This window comes from Macrotis lagotis, chromosome 1 (assembly GCF_037893015.1).
Source record: "Macrotis lagotis isolate mMagLag1 chromosome 1, bilby.v1.9.chrom.fasta, whole genome shotgun sequence".
Lineage (NCBI taxonomy): Eukaryota > Metazoa > Chordata > Mammalia > Peramelemorphia > Peramelidae > Macrotis > Macrotis lagotis.
In genome coordinates, this window is record NC_133658.1 from 722,291,289 (window position 1) to 722,315,328 (window position 24,040).

General features: G+C 33.6%; 1 protein-coding gene across 7 annotated transcripts in view; it reads right to left on the reverse strand.

Moving 5' to 3' along the window:
* NBEA (neurobeachin) overlaps positions 1-24,040 on the reverse strand; it is a 796,125-nt gene that overhangs the window by 303,153 nt on the left and 468,932 nt on the right. For all 7 annotated transcript variants that reach the window (XM_074216034.1, XM_074216037.1, XM_074216036.1 and 4 more), the window contains one exon: positions 3,013-3,137. In XM_074216034.1, coding sequence (XP_074072135.1) covers positions 3,013-3,137 — 125 coding nt within the window. The remainder of the gene's footprint in view (positions 1-3,012; positions 3,138-24,040) is intronic.

The window sequence follows — 24,040 nt, forward strand, 5'->3', positions numbered from 1 at the left end:
ACCTGGTGCAGTAGCTTCTACATAGTAGGTGTTTGATATTTGTTTAATTTTATTGAATAATCTATAATATAATTTTTGTATTTCATTGAGAATGAAATCTAGCATAAATTATTTAAAAGTTTAAATTATGGAATTTAAGTTAACAAGCATTTAAAAAATGGTTAAGTATGTCAGGCACACACTACTCTGTGCTACAAAGAAAAATAGAGAAAGAAACTCCAATTATCGGCAAAATCAGTAAGATGCTTTTTGTATGAACATTAAGTATCTAAAATCAATACACCTTTGTGGAAAGGTACTATTATCAGGAAGAGTATCAGGAAAGGGTAAATGAAGGAGATGGTCCTTGAGAAGAGCTGTGAAAGAAACAAGGGATTCCATGAGCTGGAGGGGAGGCTTCCTAGGTATGGGAGAAGGGTAGTACACATATTTGGAACTAGGCGATGCAGCAAGGATAATGAAAGGAAGTAGGGTACAACAAAGATAGAAAGGGAAATTATGAATCAAACTGAGGAGCTTATATTTGATTCTAAAGTCAATAAACAGGAATTTCCAGGAATATTATAACCAAATTCCAGAGCTCCTAAGTCAAAGAAAAATATTACAAGCAGCCAGAAAGAAAAAATTCAAATATTGTGCTACAGTCAGGATTACACAGGATTTAGCAGCATCTTATTTAAGGGCTTGTTAGGCTTGGAATATGACATTCCAGAAGGCAAAAGAGCTTGAATTACAACCAAGAATCAACTACCTAGAAACTGAGCATACTCTTTTTGGGGATAAATGACCATTCAATGAAACAGGGGACTTTCAAACTTTTCTATTGAAATGACCAGAGCTGAACAGAAAGTTTGATCTTCAAGTACATGACTCAGGTGAAACACAGAGAATGTGAATGGGAAGGACAAATCATATGGGATTTAATGATGCTGAAGAACTGTGTGTATTCCTGCATGGGAAGATGATAATGATAACTCATGATGCTTTTCATTTATTAGAGCAGTTAAAAGGAGCATATATAGATAAGGCATAGGAGGGAGCTAAATATGAAGGCATAATATATTATAAAGATGGAGTTAATGGGAGATAAAAGAATGTATTGGGAGAGAGGGAAAAGAGATGTAGAATGGGCTATGATATTTCATGTAAAAGAAGCAAGGAAAAGCTTTTGCAATGGAGTGGAAGGTGGGGGGGGGGGGAAGTGAGGGGGAATGTGTGAGCCTTCACTCTCATTGGAAGTGACTCAGAGAAAATAATATACACACTCAATAGTGTGTATTTCTTACCTTAGAGGAAAACAGGAGAGGAAAGGGAGAAAGGAGACCGGCGGGGGAGATTAGGTGATAGAAGAGTGGCAACATCATGGAAAGGGTAGTCAGATATAACACATTTCTGAGGAGGGACAGGGTGAAAGGAGAGAGAGAATAGAATAAATGGGGGTGGGGAGGAATAAGAATGAGGAAATAGAACTAGCTGTGGGGGAAAAAATAATGAAGTAACTTCTCTTATGGACTTATAATAAAGAATGAGATCCATCTCAAAGACAGAGTTGATGGGATCGTGTTTTTTTTTTTCCCTTTCACTTTATTTTTTCTTGAGGGTTCTCTATCTTTGTGGGAGGAAGAAGAGGTTATCTTTACTTTTCCAACAAGATTATTGTAGTAATGTGAAAAAAATACATAAACCAATGAATAATAAAGTCCGTGGGGTCTATTAAGTCTATTAAGTTGAGGAATAACATGCCACATCTAAAATTTAGGTAAAATGCTTTGGTAGGGATATGGAAGATGGACAAAAGGGAGACTGGAGGTACTCTAGGTACATATACTACTAGAGAAGAAATGAAGACGAACTGTACAAAAAAGATAATTAAAAAACACCATAATGGTGACTTTTTAGATAATTCCTAAGATTAAATACTTTAAAATTGATCCCTTAAGTTGTTTAAACATATCCCTTGCAATACTGTCTTGCTATTCAATTTCTTAAAAAAACTCTTTAAATAGACAAATAGCACAAATTCTCCTAAATTCTAAAATAGGAATAATAAATGACTTATAATTTTTAACTTAACTAGGATATTATTGATGCTTTGATGCCTATTAAATAAGTTACTTGCCTGAACACTATATTAGGCTAATTTTATAAACTGTACATTTTGTTAAGCATTTTTTATTACAAGTAACTATTACCATGCAATTCTATTAAGGATATAAATGCTTTTGTATCAAATACATCCTGTGATTTAATTTACAAACAAATGCTCCATTTAATATGTTATCCTACCCTAGATTCAGCAAGTCTTTAAGTGTTACAATGAAAAAGATACTTTGGTAGGTACTGATAATACAAAGAAAGTAAAATAGTACTGCCCTCAAAAAGTTCTAACATCATCAAATAAATGAAAGCTGACACAAAAGGAAAAACACAAAAAAGTGAATGTAAGCACAAATAAAGCAATAACATTGTATTTACTGTATACTGAAGGTACATGGGATACTTGCATAAAAATAGAAATGAGAGATAGAAATGTATTTCTCCTGAATGGGTGAATATATCTAATCTAAGTTTATGATAACATTAAAAATAGGTCTGATGATCAGATGATACAAGCCTATTCAAGATTTTTGACCAGGCAATTATGAGTACATATTCTGCCACAGTGGGTGGGCTTGTAATGGTAACATGAACTTGCAATGTATAAAACACTGTTTTTCTCTGCTTTAGTTTCTCAGGCTGTAAAAGAGGCACTGATGAAATTTGATAAAAATCAACTATGTTAATTCTTTTAACTTATCAAAGAAAAATGCTTCAGACAGAGAATTTCTGAGTTGAAGTACAGAGGTTTTGATGCTAGACCCAAAACTGAAGAAAAGTAAAGATGGGGAAAAATCTGTCATTTCTGACTGGTTACAGAAAATTTGCTAATGCCAAAGAAATTATAAATCCTCAACCACAGTTAAGTATATAAACAAAGTGAAACATTTTTACACCATAGATGTAAGTACTAACCATATTCTGTGGCAGCTTTAAGCAAGGCTTCAGCGTGAGTAGAACCAAATGCATTGCGAACAAATCTTCTCCGTCTACGCAGATCATCTTCCCAATAATCTAAGCGCCAGAAATCATGCAGTTGGCTAGAAAGTGGAAATGAAATCCCACAACAAATTAAACATGATATTTATAAGAATAAATAATGTGAAAAATACTATTTTAGGTTTTTCTATTTTTTTTTCAATAGTCAGATGTGAAAATTTTTCAAATACATTGTACAAACATTTGTGTGCAAATTTTTTAAAAAGCTTATTCTGCTATTTTGGCATTAAAACATTCAACTCTTGTCTTCTTCAAAATGCACTCATTACTACTAAAAACATAATCAGTATGAGTTCAATAAAAAATGCAGCATCAAATTACCAGTATTAATGGCATAACCTGTTTTGTTTTTATAGTGTTTTAACAAGGCTTGTAAATCATAGGATAGACCTCAGTGCAAATAGTTTGCAATTTAATGACTATGGTCCCTGAGTAGACTGAACTTAGAAGTATAAAATATTGCCCACTTGAATTTTGTGGAGCTATGATTAAAATAATGTGCTGAAATATTCATTGAAATAATTCCCTACTGCCCCTAGCAACCTGAAAAAGTGCAATTTTATTCATTATTAATAATACTGAATTAGCACTGCAAAAAAATTTCAGCATGTGGTAATTGTCTTGGTAAATTATTATTCTAACACTAACAGAGTCTTTGGATGATTTTATAGCTTCCAGCTAATATAAACCATTAACAACCATGACCATCATCAGGTTACAATGCCTTTTAACATTCAAAGCCAATATTAAATGGCCATGAAATATTCTAGAAACAACAATCAATCTACATTCAATAGAACACCTGAGTCAAAATTATCATTTTGATCTTCAAATCAATATAAAAAATACCTGAAAGCCAAGATGTAGGAATATATGTTTTTGTATAGTTTTCTGAATATCTGGTATAAGAGAACATTTATAGTCTCACTTTACTTTTGAGCTTTGTTAATACTGGTTTCAAGAAAGCATACCAAACTTCTAGTCAGTCAATCAATAAACATTTATTAAATGCCTTCTATTTCCCAAGCACTGTGTTAAAATAAAATGCACATGACATTTGTTCTGAATGATTTTGGGTTTTGGGGGTTCAGTTTTTAAAATGTATGCTGAAGACATGATTTTGATAAATTTTGGGGAGAACAGTTGTTTTATGTGAATAATAATGGGGGATATGTGAGTTTATAGAAATAGAAATTAACATCTCATACATCTTATGACTTAATTTGTGAAATCTTATATTAAATCTTATACAATTTAAGAAATAATGAGATACAAATCTTATACAATTTAAGATAAATTTTAAAATAATAAGACTTCAAAAATAACAAAAATTTCATAATTACAAGGATTTGACATACAAGCAATATATTGTTTATTACTGTTTTTAAAATCATAATGGATTCAGCTATTTTGGAGCTTACAAGGGATTTTAAAAAATCATTCTAATTTACTTTTACATATGAATTTCAGTTTTAAAATATTTTCCTTTTTTACTAGGTGATTTTTTCCTTTCACAAATGACTAAATATAGATAGTAATTCTGTCATTATTCTTTGAATAGGATCAGTTCTTCCAAATACAGCAAATAGGGACATTCTTTTTTTGTGTGTGTTCTTTCTATTTATTAAAGATTTTATTTATTTTGAGTTTTACAATTTTCTCCCTAATTATACTTCCCTCTCCCCACCCCCACAGAAGGCAATTTGCTAGTCTTTGCATTGTTTCCATGGTATACATTGATCCAAATTGAATGTGATGAGAGAGAAATCATATCCTTAAGTAATAAACCTCATAAAAGTATAAGAGATAACAAGATCGGACAATAAGATATCAGGTTTTTTCCCCCTAAGTCAAAGTTACTAGTCCTTGGTCTTTGTTCATACTCCACAGTTGTTTCTCTGCATACAGATAGTATTCACCATTGCAGACAGCCCCAATTTGTCCCTGATTGTTGCACTGATGGAATGAGCAAGACCATCAAGGTTGATTATCACCCCCCATGTTGCTGTTAGGTTGTACAATGTTTTTCTGCTATTGCTCATCTCACTCAGCATGAGTTCATGCAAATCCCTCCAGGCTTCCCTGAATTCCCATCCCTCCTGGTTTTTACTTGAACAATAGTGTTCTGTGATATACATATACCACAGTTTGCTAAGCCATTACCCAATTGAAGGACATTTACTTAATTTCTAATTCTTTGCTACTACAAAGAGAGCTGCTATGAATATTTTTGCACAAGTGATGTTTTTACCCTTTTCATCATCTCTTCAGGGTATAGACCCAGCAGTGGTATTGCTGCATCATAGGGTATGCATATTTTTGTTGCCCTCTGGGCATAGTTCCAAATTTCTCTCCAGAAAGGTTGGATGAGTTCACAGCTCCACCAACAATGTAATAGTGTCCCAGATTTCCCACAACCCTTCCAACAATGATCATTATCCTTTCTGGTCATATTGGCTAGTCTGAGAGGTGTGAGATGGTACCTCAGAGAAGCTTTAATTTGCATTTCCTCTAATAAGTAATGATTTAGAACAATTTTTCATATGACTATGGATTGCTTTGATCTCCCCATCTGTAAATTGTCTTTGCATATCCTTTGACCATTTGTCAATTGGGGAATGGCTTTTTTTTTTAAAATATGAATCAGTTCTCTGTATATTTTAGAAATGAGTCCTTCATCAGAAACATTAGTTGTAAAGACTGTTTCCCAGTTTACTACATTTCTTTTGATCTTGGTTACGGTGGTTTTGTATGTGCAAAAGCTTTTTAATTTAATGTAATCAAAATCACTAGTTTGTTTTTAGTGATGTTCTCCATCTCTTCCTTAGTCATAAACTGCTTCCCTTTTCATAGATCTGACAGGTAAACTAGTCCTTGATCTTGTAATTTGCTTATAGTATTGTTTTTTATGTCTAAATCCTGTATCCATTTGGATCTTATCTTGGTATAGGGTGTGAGGTGTTGGTCTAATCTAAGTTTTTTTTCCCAACAGTTTTTATGAAAGAGAGAGTTTTTATCCCAAAAGTTGGACTCTTTGGATTTATCAAACAGTAGAATACTATAATCATTTCCTGCTATTGCACCTAGTCTATTCCACTGGTCTACCACTCTATTTCTTAGCCAATACCAGACAGTTTTGATGACTGATGCTTTATAATATAATTTTGGATCAGGTAGGGCTAAGCCAAATTGGGACATTCTTGACCAATTAAATGTTACTATAATGATGTCAATGGGATTTATAAGCATGTTTTTACTAAATCACATGTTAATGAATGCTTACATTTCTTAAAAGGGGGCCTTAAGCAAGCATATTTAGATATAATAATATATATTACAGTGGACAATGTTACTGCAATGTTCTAATTAAGAGATGTGCATATGTATATACATAAACAGCTGACCTTTAAAAACCCATTTTTGGTATATTCAAAGGGATTACCCTTAATGATTGTGATTTCACTTTCTTATAAGATTCATCTATTGCATCTAATATTTTCTCCTCTACAGGTTTTGTGAAATTATTATTTCCTGGTTCAGTTTCTACCAAATACTTTCTTCTTATTTGCTAGAGCACTACCCAGATTTTCCCTCCTAACTGTAAGTGTTCTTCAGAAGTCTGACCTGAGTTGTCTTCTTCCTCCACTCTTTCTTGGTAATCTCATCAGCTCTTATGGGTTCAACTATGATCTCTACAGAGATGAGTATGTATGTATGTAGCTAATATGATCTATGTAGCTAACCTCAGTCTTTTCCATAGTTCAACATAATCAATTACCTATTGAACATTTAAAAGTGTACAACTGGTAGATATTTTAAGGTGGGAAAGCAGAGAAGAAAAGTTATATAGGTAGGAGGGTTTGCTAAAATTGTAGTAATACCCCATGGGACATACAGTTAAAATAATCCATAGTCCAGTAGAAAACCAAGAGGGTGTCCATCAACTGGGAAATGGTTGAATAAACTTTGGTATACAAATTTAATGAAATGCTATAAACTGTAAGAAATGAAAGAACTCATTTTAGAGAAACCTGCATAGATTTGTATTAACTGATACAGAGATGAGTAAGAAGAACCAGAAAAATAAACTATATTGTAACAACATTGTGAAAAGAACATTTATGAAAGATATAAGTTCTCTGATCAATGTAGTAATCATAGAATGAGACATTTTTGGACATGTCCAATATGCTAATTTGTTATCTCTTTTCTCCTACCCCACCATTCAACTTTGGGGCATGGTGAGGGGGAGGGGAAATAGGAAAAAATTAGTATAATAATTGAAAACAAACAAAATTCAATTAAAAAATCCATTACACAATAATAATGCATGTCCAAATGGAGGTTAGAATACAGAATAAGTAATACATGTTTAAGTCATATGTATAGAAGTGATAATTAAATCAAATGAGTCAACCAGTGAGAGGGTATTGATAGAGAATAAATGTGGATTTAGGATAGAGCTCTGAGTGGTCATTAATGGGTGATTAATCAGCAAAGGAGATGAGAAAGCAGTCAGAAGTAGATAGAGAACCAAGATAAAGCAGAAGTATGGAAATCTGGAGCAAAGAGAGTGTCAGGAAGACAGTACAATCAATGCTGCAGAGAAGTCATAAGAGGGAATGTTTAACAAAAGGTCATTTGATGTGGCAATAAGAAAAATCACTGGTAAATTTGGAGAAAGCAGTTTCAGTTAAGTGATGAGACCAAACTGTGAAATAATGAGAAGGGAAAGAAAGAATATGGAAACAATAGATATAGAAAGCTTTTCTTAGGAATTTAGCTCTGAAACAGAAGAGCTATATTATGATAGGCTGAGGGTAAAATAGAATCCAGACTAGGTTTTTTTTTTTTTTTGGGGGGGGGGGGAAGGTTTCCTTTTGTTAGTTTGTTTTACAAGGATAAGGTATGTTTGTTCATAGAAGGTTACCAGTAAATAGAAACTGAAGATTAAGGAGAAAGAGGAAATGATATTGGGGCAGTCTGCTGCAGAGAATGGGATCAAGAATATAGAGAGGGGAGATTGGCCTTGGAGAGAAGGATCACCTCTTCACCAGAGACTGAAGAAATTAAGGAGAGAATGAGGAATGAAATGAAGAAGTAAAGAAGTCATTAAAGAAAGGGAGAAGATGGTCTTTTTACTCTCACGAAAATATAAATTAACTTTCAATTAAGAGGGAGGAATGGTTGACTGGTATGAGAGGATAGAGGATAGAAGATAAACATCCTTATGGAGAGTGGGAAAAGAATCTATTAGGTAGGGATTAAAAGGGATGAGGAATTAAGCCTCTTGAGAGTGAAAGAGGAGACTGTAAATTCTGACTTGCTTAACATTAAAAAAAGGAACCCAACAACGCCCCCCCCCCCCAACCCCACACTATTATCCTGGCAACTGATCCTGTCAAGCCCTGGCAAACAGAAAAGTGAAGAAATGAAAGCAGTGTCAGATTTTATATTCTTGGACTCAAAGAAAACTGCAAACAGCAACTGTAGCAATGAAATTAAAAGATGCCTGTTCCTTGGAAGGAAAGTTTTGGCAAATCCAGACAGCACACTAAAAAGTAGAGATATCAACTTGCCAACAAAGGTCCATACAGTCAAAGCTATGGTTCTTCCAGTAGCAGTGTATGAGAGTTGGATTCTAAGGAAGGTTAAATGCCACAGAATCGATGCTTTTAACATTGTGGCGCTAGATGAGAATTTTGAGAGTCCTTTGTAGAGTAAGGAGATCAAATCAGTCACTTCTTTTTTTTCTTTCTTTTTTTTTAAAAAGATTTTTGCAAGGCAATGGGGTTAAGTGGCTTGCCCAAGGCCACACAGCTTGGTAATTATTAAGTGTCTGAAGCCGGATTTGAACTCAGGCACTTCTGACTCCAGGGCTGGTGCTCTATCCACTGCGCCACCTAGCCTCAAATCAGTCAATTCTTAAAGAAATTAATTCAGACTATTCACTGGGAGCTTGAAAACTGAAGCTGAAGCTTAAATACTTTGACCATATAATAAGAAAAAAGGTTGAAGGTAAAAAGAGAAGGTGACAGCAGAGGATGAGATGGATAGTGTCATGGAAACAATGAACATGAACTTGGACAGATCCAAAAGATAGTATAGGGTAGAAGTGCCTGTTGTGTGATGGCCTGTGGGTTCAAAGTGAGTCAGACAAGATTGAATGAATGAACAACAATAAAAAAGACTGCCTTCCTCAAGCAATGGCCCAAATGAGATTAGATAACAAATTTGAAGAGGAACGAGTTGAACTAAATATTTCTGTTAAATATGCTATGTTTCTTTCCTCTAAAGTAGAATTCTAATGCTTCATTGTGGCATGGAGATGAACTAGAATTCTTGGAGGAATATTGGTTCTTCTAGTTCCTATGAAACTGAAAAAGATTTAAGTGTGGTTTCAAACTGTGTCTAAAAATCCAAGGACCAACCTAGCTAAGTTTAGACCAGGGTTCCTTCCCCAAAAATGTGGCCACTAAATAATACAATTTCCTAATTACAACTCAATAGTCTACTAAACTTTAAAAGACATTAAGAGAAAGTGCATACACATTTATGAAATCCACAGATCCTGAAATATATGTTAAATTTACTAACAAAATTTTTGAATCATTGAATGATTTAATTGTGTAGGGGAGGAGGTGGAAGGGAAATGAAGAATTAAATAACACATAATACTCCACCACACTTTCCTGATTCAACTTCTATTCAAGTTCTATATTTAAATTTTTATTTCCCTTTTTTTGGAATTTAGGTTACCAAGCATTTAATAAGGAGAATTAACTTGTCATGAATTAATCTGTGAGTTGAAAGGTTCTAAAACCTGTTTTTTGTATTCCAGATAGAAGGTCAGCATTGGTGAAGGTTACACTGTTCATTATTTCTATTTAGTACTGCAAGAGAATTATTAAAGCCTAATTCAGTGCCAAAAGGAAGAACCAATAAACCACGTGTATCTAGCATTTGACATTTTAAAAAGTGCAGAATGAGGTGACAATGAAAGCATTCTGACTCTTATTTTGTCATTTGCAAATAAAATTTCATAAAAATGAAAAGACTATTCAGATCCACCAAGTTTAGACGCAATTCCAACTCTTTTAACTCCCAGCCTCAAAATACTACAAGCATGAGGACAAAGGCAAAGCGAAATTCCAAATGATGAGGGAACTATGGCTTCATTATTAATTTAACATTTAAAAATATATACTCATCCCCCATTTTCTGTTAATGAAATTCAGAGTTATCTATGTGTAAAATCTAAGTGTTATTTTGGTATTTTCCCTCTCTTTTAAATCTAATATCCAACCAGCTATTAATTCTGTCAATTCTTTCTCTACCATATTTATCTTTTCTCGCTTTTTGCCTCCCATTGCTATAATCTGATTATAAATTCTCAACTTTACTTATTGCAACAGCCTCTCAGTCCAATCTAATGGCCAAAACCTTCACTCTTGACCCCTTTAACCGATACTGACTTAGCTGATTTGACAAAAAAAGGAGAAACTGGTTTCTGAAGATTGCAGCTAGGTGACACAGTAGGTAAGAATCCTGAATCTGGAGTCAAATCTATCCTTAGATACTTATCAACTGTATGACCTTGGGCAAGTCACTTAATCTGTTTGCCTCAGTTACTTCATCTATAAAAAGGAGATAATGATAGCACCTACTGCTCAGGAATACTATGATGACCAAATGAAAAAAATGTTTAGCATACAGTAAGTACTAAAAAAAAATCATTAGCTATTATTAGAAATGATGGAACTTTGGGAGGAAGTGATGCTCTATCTTGGAATTTTTGATAAAAAAAGAGTTATATGTAAACTGACAGGCATTCCAGATTAAAGAAGAGTAGGGTTCTGAAGTTCTGAGGACCTAATGAGTGGGATCATATGGCCTAAGAGTTGAAAAGTTCTAAAGATTGAAATTTTAATGATAAAAACATGAATTAGTATTCTATTACTTAGACACACAGAATGATGAGTTGAAAAGGGCTTTAAGAGCCATGCAATTCAATCTCTATCTGAATAAAAATATCCTTTACAAGATATTCAATGAGTGGTCATCTAGAACTTGCTAGAAGATCTCCAATGATGGATAACCTATTATTGCTAGTTGTACATGTTTCCTTAATTTTTTGATGAATAGGGTGAGAGTTCCTAAAAATTACTGCTTTGATCAATAGGCTTAGAGTTTTGAAAATTGTAAAAAGTAATATGGGTGTAACATGTCTATAACCTTAATAAAAAATTTATAAAACTTCACAGTATCTGTAGGAAATACAACAAAGAGGAGTTTTCCTTATATTTTATAGGTATATTATGATAATTATACTATAAATAATTAGCATTTATATAGCATTTTATGGTTTGCAAAGAAATTTAAAATATTATCTCATTTTATCCTCCCAACAAACCTGAGGGATAGGTACTTATTACTCCCATTTTAAAGAAGAGAAAACTAAGACAGAGGTTAAATGACTGATTCAGGCTCACAGTTAGAAAATGTTTATTAGACTTGAATTCAGGTCTTCCTGCCTAAAAGTCCAGCATTTTACCAACTACACTAGCAATTAAGTTATTATTTATTTGTTTTCAGTCTTGCCTAACTCTCTGTGACCCTATTTGGGGTTTTCTTGGTACAGATACTTTGTTATTTTCTTCTCCAACTCATTTTACAATGAAGTAACTATGTTAGGCAGAGGTTAAATGACTTACCCAGTATCACACAGCCAGGAACTGACTGACGTCAGACACCTGAACTCAAGTTTTTCTGACTCCGGTTCTGGCACTCTTTTTGCTATGCCACCCAGCTGCCCCTACTGTACCAACTCCCTGCCTTTATCCTAATACTCTATGAGCTTATATATTTTCTGATTTTAATTTTAAAAATTGCTTCAAAAATCTATGACTATAGTTTCTCAATTCTAGGTTATTTTGACTGAGATTTTTCATCAAATTGAAGAAATTTATAATTCTCTTAAAAGGTTAAATTAATAGTCATTTTTAATTTTACTCATATCAGAAATGAACAAAATTTAATAATTAAATATGTCATTATTTGAATTCCAACCCCAAATTAGCTGGGTCAAAAGAATAAAATAAGCAATTAAAGGTTGGCTTATAATAAATTGTTAAATTCTCTATAGCAAATATTAACTTCAAAGCTCTTTATTATAAGTTAGACAAATATTTTAATAAGGACATCAAAGAAATGCTATCTAATTGGAATTCTGGTGATTTCAAAATGCAGAACTCATCACAAGTATTTGCAAAAAGATTACCATGAAAATAATTTTAGCTAATGAAGCAATACAGATGGCTGAAGACAAAGACACAGAGATGTTTTACAAAAATTTTAGTCATACTCCAAATTAAATCAATATATATTCCCTGATACCTGATGAATTAATAGCAAAGGTGGCAATAGTTAAGTAAAGACAGAGGTTTATAAGAAGCTATGATTCATGAAGGACTGAGAAAGTCTCATGTCTTTTTCATTATGAATCCTTTGTTAATCAATAAGCACTGGAAATGAAAGGTACTAAATAGTATAACAAAAATAATACACAAGAAAAGTCTTATTATTGATGAGGAATTCTACAATGATTTAATTGTCTGTAAACAATATAATTTTTAACTGTTTTGGTAAAGAATTAGTACCTGTTGTAAGGAAAGAATAGCAATGAGGAATAGATGTGGTAGGGAGTTGAAAAGACTCGATCTTGACCTATTTAAATAAGTTATTGAAAATTGAATAATGGATAGTAAAAAAATTAACAATGATTACAAAATTTTACAAAGTCATCAAAATATAATTAATAATAATAAAAAATTTACAGACCTTAATAAAAGGCCCTTAAAAGTGCCTCAGTCATCAGCAACTTGATTCACTGCCAAGCAGGGGAAAAGAGTGATCAAAGGCAACAATGCTTTAGAATAAGTTAGGGTAACATTTTAGTGAGAAGGATGATAGAAGAGTATGAACAGTATTTCTTCATAAAGCAGAAAGAGAAACAGTGGGGGATTAAAACCAGTTTAAAGAAAGCTTGAAAAGAGATACAATCATGGCTAATCATTTTATAAGGACCTTGAAGTATGAAAATGGAAGGATAACTCTTGGAAGAAAATATGTAAAGCACAGCGAAGGTTTTTATGACAGTTTTTGCCATAAAGGACAACAGAGTCCCAATTACTAACATTTAACATCATTGTATTGGGTGTGCTTAAAAAAGAATTAAAATTGGATCTAAAAAATAGATAAGAAAAGCAGTCAGATTTAATCAATGGTTTTGGAGAAGATCCATGCTTAGGGTGACACAATTGTGTGGGTGTTGAAGGATTCAACAAGGCACTTAAAAGGGGGTAAGATATCAAAAATGTGGAAAATATTTCAGACTATATTAGAACTGAAAAGTGATCAAAAGAATATTAATGACTATCAACTCATATGCCTTCCTTCTCAGCTACTTAAAAGTTTTATGAGAATCATCTCCATTCATGCTTAAGGCCATTTTGATGAATACTAATAAGGAACAGTCAGATTTCCATATGTGATATTCCAGAGTGGACCATACCTTTACCATCTTGCCTGGTATATAATAAATAGATGCTTAATAAATAATAAGGATACAAAAAAGATAAAATATGAACCCTGATCACAAGGAGTTCATATTCTAATAGAAGAGATGCCAGGCAAATAACTATATATATATGATATATTTGAGTGGGAAGAGTAGATTGTAAAACACCTTCTACGGAAGGTGCATCTGTGAAGTCCTGAAGGATGCCAGGGAAAGTAGGAATCAAAAATAAGTATGGAGAACATTCCAAGCTCAGGAGTCAGACAGTGAAAAGGCTTGGACTTAGGTTATGGAGTACCATATATGAATACTGAAGTAAATCCATGAGCATATCACCTAGTGCATCTGGATTGTAGAGGGTGTGGAGAAAAAAGAAAGTAAGAAGAATAGGACAGGTTGTGAAGGACTACAAAAGCCAAAGAGAAAATTTTCTAATAGATTATAAAATATGTAAAAGAAAGTAACCAGTTTGTTGAGAAGGGCATGTTTTGGCTCCCCCCCTTTCTATTTATTCACTTATTTTCCCCATTACATGTAAAGATAATTTTCAACATTCATTTTTCGAAGTTTTCTCCCTCTCTCCTACCCTGAGATAGCAAATAATCTGATATAGATTTTATATATGTACATATATATATATGTATGTATATATACATACATACACACACACACACACATATATATATATATATATATGTATATATAAAATCATTATACAAACCATGAGAAAGAAAAAGCAAAAAAAAGCCACATAAAAAAAGTAAAAATAGTAAGTCTTGATCTGCATTTAGATTCCATAGTTCTTTTTCTGGATATGGATGGCCTTTCCCAAAACAAGTATTGTAGAATTATCTTTGATCACTATATTGCTAAGAGCTGCTAAGTCTATCATAGTTGATCTGATATCGCATAATGTTGCTATTAAAGTGTATAATGTTCTCTTGGTTCTGCTTACCGAGGAAAATAATTTTGGCAGCTCAATGGAGAACAGATTGTGAGCAGAGACTTTAAGCAGGGAGACTGACCAAAGGTTACTGGAGTAGTCCTTGTGGAAGGTGGTCCCTGAAGACAAACAGTAAAGCTGGGAAGAGAGAAGGATTTTGGGGAAAGGTAATGAGTTTTGTTTTGGATATGTACAATTTACATATCTATAAGATGATACTGAATTCAGGAGGTCCAAAGGTATTTAATGTAGAAATGGAGCTTGAGAAAGCATTAGGGATGGATATATAAATCTAGGAATCACTTACATAGAGTAGTGATTATAGTAGGAGCAGTATATTTCTACAGGAGAGGCTGGGATCAAGGATGCATATAGAGGGCTTTGTTTTGGAAAGAAAAGTCATCTTTTCATTTGAGATAGGGATGAGGGAGATAATAGGGGAAGATGTCTGAGTGATATCAAAAGAGGGAGCTCTTAGTGAATAGTCTCATTTTTTTTCTTAAGTGAATTATGAAATCAAAGTCCTCAGCTGAAAGGGATGTCATAGGAATCCCAAAGAGGGATGAAAAAGTTTGCAATAACTACTATAGTTGGTAGGATTGCAAATCTATGATGGATATTTAAACTGACTATCTTGCCATACATGGGAAGCAGGATTAAAACTCATGTATGCTTAAGTCCATATACTCTACTGAGATAGTGACAACTACTAACCAAGTGGCAGTTCTACACAAGAGCTCTGGGAGAGGAAGTATCCTCTTACTCAGACCATTGGTCCTACTTCCAGTCCAGCAGTCCTCATGACCACCAGTCAGCAAAACTATCTATCCCCACTCAAATGCCTCTCAAAGGGTAGGTATACTAGCTTAGCTGAAGCAGCAGGACACTCTGTGGGATGTAGTAGGAAACAGCTTGTGCCATGCAAGTCAAACCACTATCACCACTCTGACAATAATCATATCTTAAGCCTCAAAGCAGAAAGTTCTGGGACCTGATCCCAAGGGTCTTGGAAATAGTAATGCTTACAATTAGTGCCCACAGTCATTATCTTGGCAATGACTGCTATAGAGGTGCAGCTGGCAACTAACAGAAATGCTAAAGGCTTATTTATTGCAGACAGAAAAAAAGAAACTTTTTGGCACCAAAGTCCCAGCACTAACAAATAGCTCAAAATAAGAAACTGGGTTATTATAGCTTAATTATTTAATGTTAATTTAACAACTGAAGCAACTTCTGGGGAAAAAAGAAAGCTGAAACTTGTAGATTACATATAATGACTCACAGACGGACAATTCACGCTCAATGCCTTAATTAATTTCATATTTCCCTTTTCAAGGAAAGTTTTATGAAATTAACACAGAAACAATTTATAAAACCATTAGTTCACAATTCCCCAAACCAGATTCTATTGATATAAACTAAGTGAATTTCTTTGACAATATGTGATTATCTACACAAATATGGAGTTATACTACTAGTAAAAGTGATAACCTAGGAATGATATTTGAACTTGCTGTGGATAATTCTAATGTCCACTGCAGTCTTATCGTACATCATCATGTAGTTTGACCATACATTTTCTAATAATGTCCTTTGTTTCTTTTTCAATTGGTGTGAATTCTGCTTTTTTATTTTAGATACTGATAATCTGCTTTTCCTCTCATTTAAAAAAAATCAAATTAGCGAATGGTTTATCTATTTTATTGTTTTTAAGCATAGCTTATTCACTTTTTTAAATTTAAAAAAACTTTAAATTTTGTTAATCTCTTCTTAGATTTTCAAAATTTTTATTTGTTTCAATGAAGTTTTGACATGTTGGTTTTCTAGTTTTGCTGCAAACTCAATTAACTGATCTTTTGTTGATGAAAGTCTTTGGATATATATTCTCCCAAAGACTGGCATTGCTGCCATCTCCAAATTTTTGCAAATTGTCTCATTGCTGTCATTCTATTTTTTTTTAAAGATTTTGCAAGGCAATGGGGTTAAGTAGCTTGCCCAAGGTCACACAACTAGGTAGTTATTAAATGTCTGAGGCCAGATTTGAACTGAGGTACTCCTGACTCCAGGGCCAGTGCTCTATCTACTGCGCCACCTAGCTGCCCTGTTGTCATTATTCTTAAAGAAATTACTTATCATTTCTATGATCTGTACTTTGATCCACCAATTATTTAAAAGTAATTTAGTCTCTAATGAAATTTTAATCCTTTATTTAATGGTCCTTTATTGGCTGAGCAGTTTTCTTTCATAATTTCTTGAAACAGACTTCTGGCCACGATGGCAGAGAGAAGCCAGGCCCTGTGTGTTAAGGTCCCCTGATCTTCCCTCATAAACAATATGAAACAAATCTTTTTTTTTTAGTTTTTTTTTTTTTTTGCAAGGCAATGGGGTTAAGTGGCTTGCCCAAGGCCACACTGCTAGGTAATTATGAAGTGTCTGAGGCCAGATTTGAACTCTGGTACTCTTGACTCCTGGGCCGGTGCTCTATCTGCTGTGCCACCTAGCTGCCTGAAACAAATCTCTTAATGGAAGTCCAATCAACAAACCCAGAAAAAGAAGCTAAGAAACGAACATTTACTTCAAGGTCTGTTTTCAGGGATCAGAAGGTATAGCGAGTGCAGATCCCACACAGCCAGTGGGGTAGGGGTGGGAGCCAGACTAACCTAAGATCGGCCCTGGGGTTTTCACTATGGGAACTGTTTCACTCTGAGAAACAACCAGAGAATGGAGGCATGGCCATGGGACTGACAGTCTGGGACTTACAGGAAAGGCTGGAGGGTAGGTTCTAGCCTCTATCTCCAAAAAGCCTCCTTAATAGTCAGCTAGAGATATTATACTCAGTGAATAAAGCCTTCAGCACTCTCTACTGGCTAACTGGAGATACTACTCAGTGAGTAAAGCCTCTAGGGATCCTAGCACCAAACCTCTGTGAACCAGCCCCTCCCCCAACATAAGATCTTAGGAAAATGAAGAAAGGCCAGTAGAAAGGGGGGAACCATAGAAAAATTCCTAGAAAGAAAAGACCGTGATTCAGAGAGATATAGAACTTCTGAGGAGAATATGATCAGCACAGAAAGATTTCCTTGAAGAAATCAGGAAGGATTTTAAAAACCAATTGGGAAATTTGGGAAAAGAAACCTAAGAGAAGATTAACACTTGCAACAAGAAAACAAATCCTTGGAAAATACAACTGGACAAATGCAAAAAGAAAATAATTCTCTCAAAACCTCAAATGATCAAAGGGAAAACTCTTACAAAAGCAGAAATGACCAATTGGAAAAGGAGTTGGAAAAAGGTAAATGAAGAAAATTCTTCCCTAAAAAAGAATTATCTGTGGAAACCAATGACTTCATGAGACCACAAGAATCTGTTAAACAAAACCAAAAAATTGAATAGAAGAAAATGTAAAATACCTCATCAGCTAGACCACTGACCTTGAGAACAGATAAAGGAAAGATGGTCTAAAAATTATTGATCTTCCTGAAAACACTGAAGAGAGAAAAAAATGTTTAAAATATTAAGTTAATTAATTAAAAAATATTACAGGATTTAGTGATGGAAAACTGCCCTGATGTCATGAAACTGGGTAAAATAGTTATTGAAAAAACATCATTCCTCTCCAGAAAGGGATCACAAAATGAAAACACCAAGGAGTATTGTAGCCAAATTCCAGAACTATCAGATAAAAGAGAAAATCCTAAAAGCAGCCAGAAAGAAACAATTTAGATACCAAGGAGCCATAGTAAGGATTACAGAGGACCTGGCAGCATCAACATTGAGGGACAGAAGGGTCTGGAATGCAATATTCTGAAAAAGCAAGGGAGCTTGGAATGCAGTCAAGAATCCATCATCTGGCAAAACTGAACCTTCTCTTCCAGGGCAAAAGATGAACATTTAATGAAATAGGAGACTTCCAACTTTTCCTGATAATTTCTTGAAATATATATATGCTTTTGGGGAAGGGTCATGGCTTTGAGGTTATGCAATGATTCTTGAAATATTTTTGATCTGTTTTAAGGGCAGTTGTTTGATATGGTCTATCTTAAATGTTATTAATATTTTATTATTTTAAATTGTTTTCAATCTTTGGTTTTGTTTTTATATGGCATCTTATGGCATCACTGACTTCTCTTTATTCCAGTCCAATTTTCATGGGATTTGCTACTTGGGTAAGGTTCTGTTCTTTGTGTGCTAAGGTGTAAATTCTCTATTTCCTCCATTTACTAATTTTAAGGTACTTGAAAACTCTGGCTACTTATATTTTTTTTCTTTGACTTGGAAGTTCTGAATTTTTTACTATAATATTCCTAGGTATTTTCACATTGGGATTTCTTTCAGAAAATGATTGGTAGATAATATTTTTTCTTTTTCCACCTCTGCTGTAATATGTTCAACTGACAATTATGCTTTCATAATTTCCTGAAATAAAATTGCTGGACTCATTTTGGGGGGGGTAATAAAATCTGTTGATGCATATATAGTCAAGCAAAACAAATCCTTGCATTGGTCATATGCAATAGGAAATATATCTATCTAAACTAAAATCTATATTTTTATCCATCTCTCTGTCTCAATTTTGTCCTCTGCATGCATTATCCTCCCTTCAAAGGAAAGTAGGTAGCATTTTCATCATGAGTACTCTGAAAACTTGATCAGTCACCACATTAATCAGTTAATAGATCTTCTAAAGTTTTTTGTTCTTTAGAATATTACTATAATAGAAATCATCCCCTTGGTTTTGTTCACTTAACTCAGCATTAGCACATACAAGTCTTCCCAATTCTCTGAAATAATTTCCTTCATCATTTTTTACAGCACAATATAATTGCATACTATGCCATAACTTGTCCAGCTATTCTTCAGTCTCAGATCTCATTTTTATTTTTTTAATCTGTGTGTGTATGTGAGTGAGAGTGAGAGAGAGAGAGAGAGAGAGAGAGAGAGAGAGAGAGAGAGAGAGAGAGAAAATTTCCAAGTTTCTACACAGCTCTGGTCTTTTTATCAGGAATTCTTGGATTTCTCTAATTTAATTGTTCATTTCCCCAATAGCTGGATTATTCTCAGTTTTTTTCTTGGTAAGTTATTTTTTGGGGGGTAAAACTATATTCTCTGCCTTCCGAAATATTGTATTCCAAAATTTCCCTATTTAGTGGTAGTTGATAAATCATGTGTGATTCTGACTGTGACTCTTGAATTCTTTCATCTGCTTCAAGTATTTTTTCTTTGACCAGGAGTATCTGGATTTTGGTTATGATATTCTCTCTCTTTTTAAAAATTTTTATTTATTTAAGGAAATGGGGTTAAGTGACTTGCCCAAGGTCACACAGCTAGCTAATTATTAAGCATCCGGGACAGGATTTGAACTCAGGTATTCCTGACAACAGGGCCAGTTCTCTATTCAGTGTACCACCTAGCTGCCCCTTTGATACTCTCAAGGGCTTTTTTTTTTTGAGTGCTGGAAGATTATGTTTTAATTTTTCAGTCTTGTCCTTTGTTTCTATGATTTCTTGAAAGATGATGTCTGGGCAGGCAATCTCTCTTTATCTCCCTGTCTCTCAGACACATACACAGTCATGTTCAGGTTTTCAATGATTCTTAATTTTTTCCCCCTTTGATCTCTTACTTAGGTCAGTTCCTTTTGCCATTAAACATTTCACATTTTCTTCTATTCTTTTAGTGTTTTTTTTTTAGGTCTTTTTTGCAAAGCAAATGGGGTTAAGTGGCTTGCCCAAAGCCACACAGCTAGGTAATTATTAAGTGTCTGAGACCAGATCTTTTAGTGTTTTGACTTTGTTTTCATATTGTCTTCTTATCTCATGGAGTCAAAGGCTTAGACATAGTCCATTCTGATTTTCAGGGAGTTTGTTGAATGGACAAAATTTTGTACCTCTTGTGACAAGCTGTTAATTTCCTTTGCAAATTTTTCATCCACAATTCTCATTTATTTTCCATTTTTTTTCTCTTTAGCACTGTAATTTCATTTGTATGGAAAATTTTTTAATTCTTTAAAAAAAACCTTCTTACTGTATCTATTCCAGAAATTCTTGATAAATTTATGCACAAGATGTGCTTTTCTCTGGTATGCATTATAAAAAGACATTCACAAAAAAGCCATCTTTTGTTATTTCCTCCCATAAAGATTGTTGGATCTATTTCTTTTAAGCACCCATGAATTTATTTAAGAAGTCCTGTATTATTTTGAGGCTTGATGCAACCAGAGCAATGATATGTACAAAAGTAACATCTTGCAACTAGGGAATAATCCTTCCAGTTGGATTCCAGGTAGGACATCCTTCATGACAAAGGTGACAACTTGTACCTATCTTACTTCTTGCTTGATATTGACATTTCAGAGGATTCCTGAACAAAGTTTCTGTGTAGTAAAATCCATGAAATTATTTTTCATCTTTACATACAGTAAGACAACTTGTTGAAGGAGATTCTTGAAGGTTACATTTTGCTTTAAGACAAATTCTTTTTTATGACTACTAACAACAATCACAGGTGGAATTTGCCTTTTCTATAGATCTATCAACTGTGTAATTGTAGAGATGTAGTCTGCTACATAATATTGGTTGCAAAAATCTGCTAGTTCTATTCTCATATTTTCATTAATGGGATGCATGTGTGTTTTATTCCCATGAAATTTTTACAAAGACATGGAAGGAAGCATATGGAAATAGCAGTTATTTATGCAGTGCTGATTGCCTTATTTTGATAGTAAGAAAAGTTAGGGAAAAAAATCCTACTTCTTGTCCAGTTATTCGTCAAGTATGAATGTCCTGTGAAAACTTGGGGGATAATTGCTTTTGATGACTTCATTTATTTGGGATTCTATTTCTACTTTCTCATATAAAAAGTACACAAAACCAAATGCAATGGAACAAGTTATAAATGATGATGATAATAGGTCGCTATAAAAAGCCTAGCAAGCTCATTCCATTTTTTTTTTTTTGTCTTTGCTCTCCTACCAGCTCTGGAATGATTGCTTAGTTTCTGCCACTACAACCTCTGCCATACTCTAAGCCTGCCTTTCTACTTCCCACTACTGTTTTGTGATACAACTGCTCCTAAGCTTCTACCATCATCTTTTAAAATGCCACGTAAACAATTTATTTTAAAAATCAACACTCCTTGGCTTCCATATTTCTACAAATACAGAGGTATCAAGTTTGTGCTAGCTGAGGCAGGTTAGAAGTTTTGAGCTTTCATTACAGTAACTACTTTCCATTAGTTAAACTCTTGTTGGAAATGATAGTATTTCTTTTCCTTGATATTACTGAATGTACAAATAAATGAAAGATATGTCTGTCCTGAATTTTAAGATGAAGAAATCCTTTTACCCCAGCAACCATTTTTTTAATAGTAAGAATCATGATTTTTATAGACATATGAAGCCAAAAAGGATCTTAGAAATGTAAGAATTCAACCCCTCCCCCCCCTCCTTTCAGGTGAGAAATTCAGTAATGTAATTTAGTAATTAGTAATAAGGAGAGCCAGAGTTCAAATACTCTAATTTTAATTCTTTGCACAATTGATTTTTTCACTATTTTTTGTTTTTAATTGCCTCATTTCCCCCTGAATTTCTATTGTACCAGCAGCCAGCCATTCCTTGCAAGATTTTCAAGATAAAAGGTTGAGAAAAAACATTTTACAAAATCTGTCAACCCATTAAAAATACCTGATTTTAAATGTAAAGCTCTATAATATGGGTCTTCTACCTCTTCAAAAGAATGCTAAGAGATATCTTCTCATATCTCTTCTTTGGGGCTAGGCTTATTCTTTATATTTTCATAATATTCACTTTGCTTGCTTTTTTTCATTTGTCATTATAGTCATTTTGGATATTGTTTTCCTGTCTCTGTTTATTCAACTTGGAATCAGTTCATGTAAAACTTTCCATACTTTTCTTCCAAATTATGGGCATCTACTCTCAAGTTTTTTGCTACCATGAAAAGTGCTGCCACATATATTTTAATGTATACGAAAGCTCTTTTTTTTCTGACTGCAATTCAAACATTCTTTTTACTCTACCAAATGAGATTCAGAATATCAGTTTACTTTATTTCATTCACTTTGGGATTTTGTTGCAAAAGACCCGAACTTAATAGAAAATTTGACATGCAAGATCCAAGAAAAATATAAGGTAAACATCAAGAACTAATTAGAAGGGACTCAATAAAGACAAATTGTTTACTATTTATACTTGGAAATGTAAACCACATGTCCATGGTTGTTATTACTAATTGGGTATTTGAAGGAAAGATTGGTGTACAGTCTCAATGATTAGGATATGATTTTTAAAAGTAAAATGTGTAGGAAAAGATAAAAAATAATCGTTCTCATACTAATGAAGTGTGAGAGGAAGAATTAATACAGAGGAATTATATGGGGAATGTGGACTGGTGGTTCTACTCTTATCAGGAATGGTTGAAGAGGGAACAAGACACATATATCCAGAATGCCTTCTTACATCAGAAAGAAATGAGGCTAAAGGAATAGGGAGGATACTGAGTTAGAAGGTGAAGGAATAAGATAAGATAGGATATAGAAAGTTATGTAGGTTAATGGGATGGGGGAAATAGAGGGGTGTATAAAAGTGGGATTTTTTGGGTGGTTAATTAAGAAAGAGGAAGGCAAAATAGTAGATAGAAATAAAGCAGAGGAATGAGGATGGGTTGTTTCTCTCAGGAAATGCTACAAAAATGAGAGATATACACACATACAAAATAAAGGTCAGGAGTAGAATTTATTATGCTAAAAAAGCAGGAATAATAATTATGATCTCAGATAAAGTTAAAGCTAAATAGATTTAATCAAAAGAGAAAAATAGGTAAAGTACACTATATTCAGCAATATTTTGTTTTACACTATTTAAAATAACTAGATAGTATGAGGTAGAAGTATTGCTGTGGTAGAGAAAATGATGAGCTGATGGATTAAGAAAAATATGGAAAGACCTTGGAGTCATGAAGAAAGGTGTTATCCATCTTTAAAGAAACAGAGAAAAAGTGTAAATAAGCAAAGTATGGTCTTACATATGTCTATGAATGTCTATGGGCATATATATGTATATGATTATAGATATCTATGAATATGTAAGGGTATACACACACACACATATGGAAATGTGTGTGTGTGTGTGTGTGTGTGTATCTCTGAGTTTAGTTGTAGTCCTAGGGGGAGCACATGGAGGGGCAAAGGGGGTACTAAAAACTACTGTAGAGAAAGAAAACCAAAAGAAAGCAAAGATGGACGAGGAAAAACTATGAACAATTATGAACACCATGTAATAGTTTTTATTAAATAGACTTTCTTGGAACTGTATTGCTTTATATTTTGAATCCTCTCATATTCTGTTGCACACATAATTCTTTTTTTCTTATTCTGTATTTAAGTTTAAAATAAAAGAGAACTATTAATAA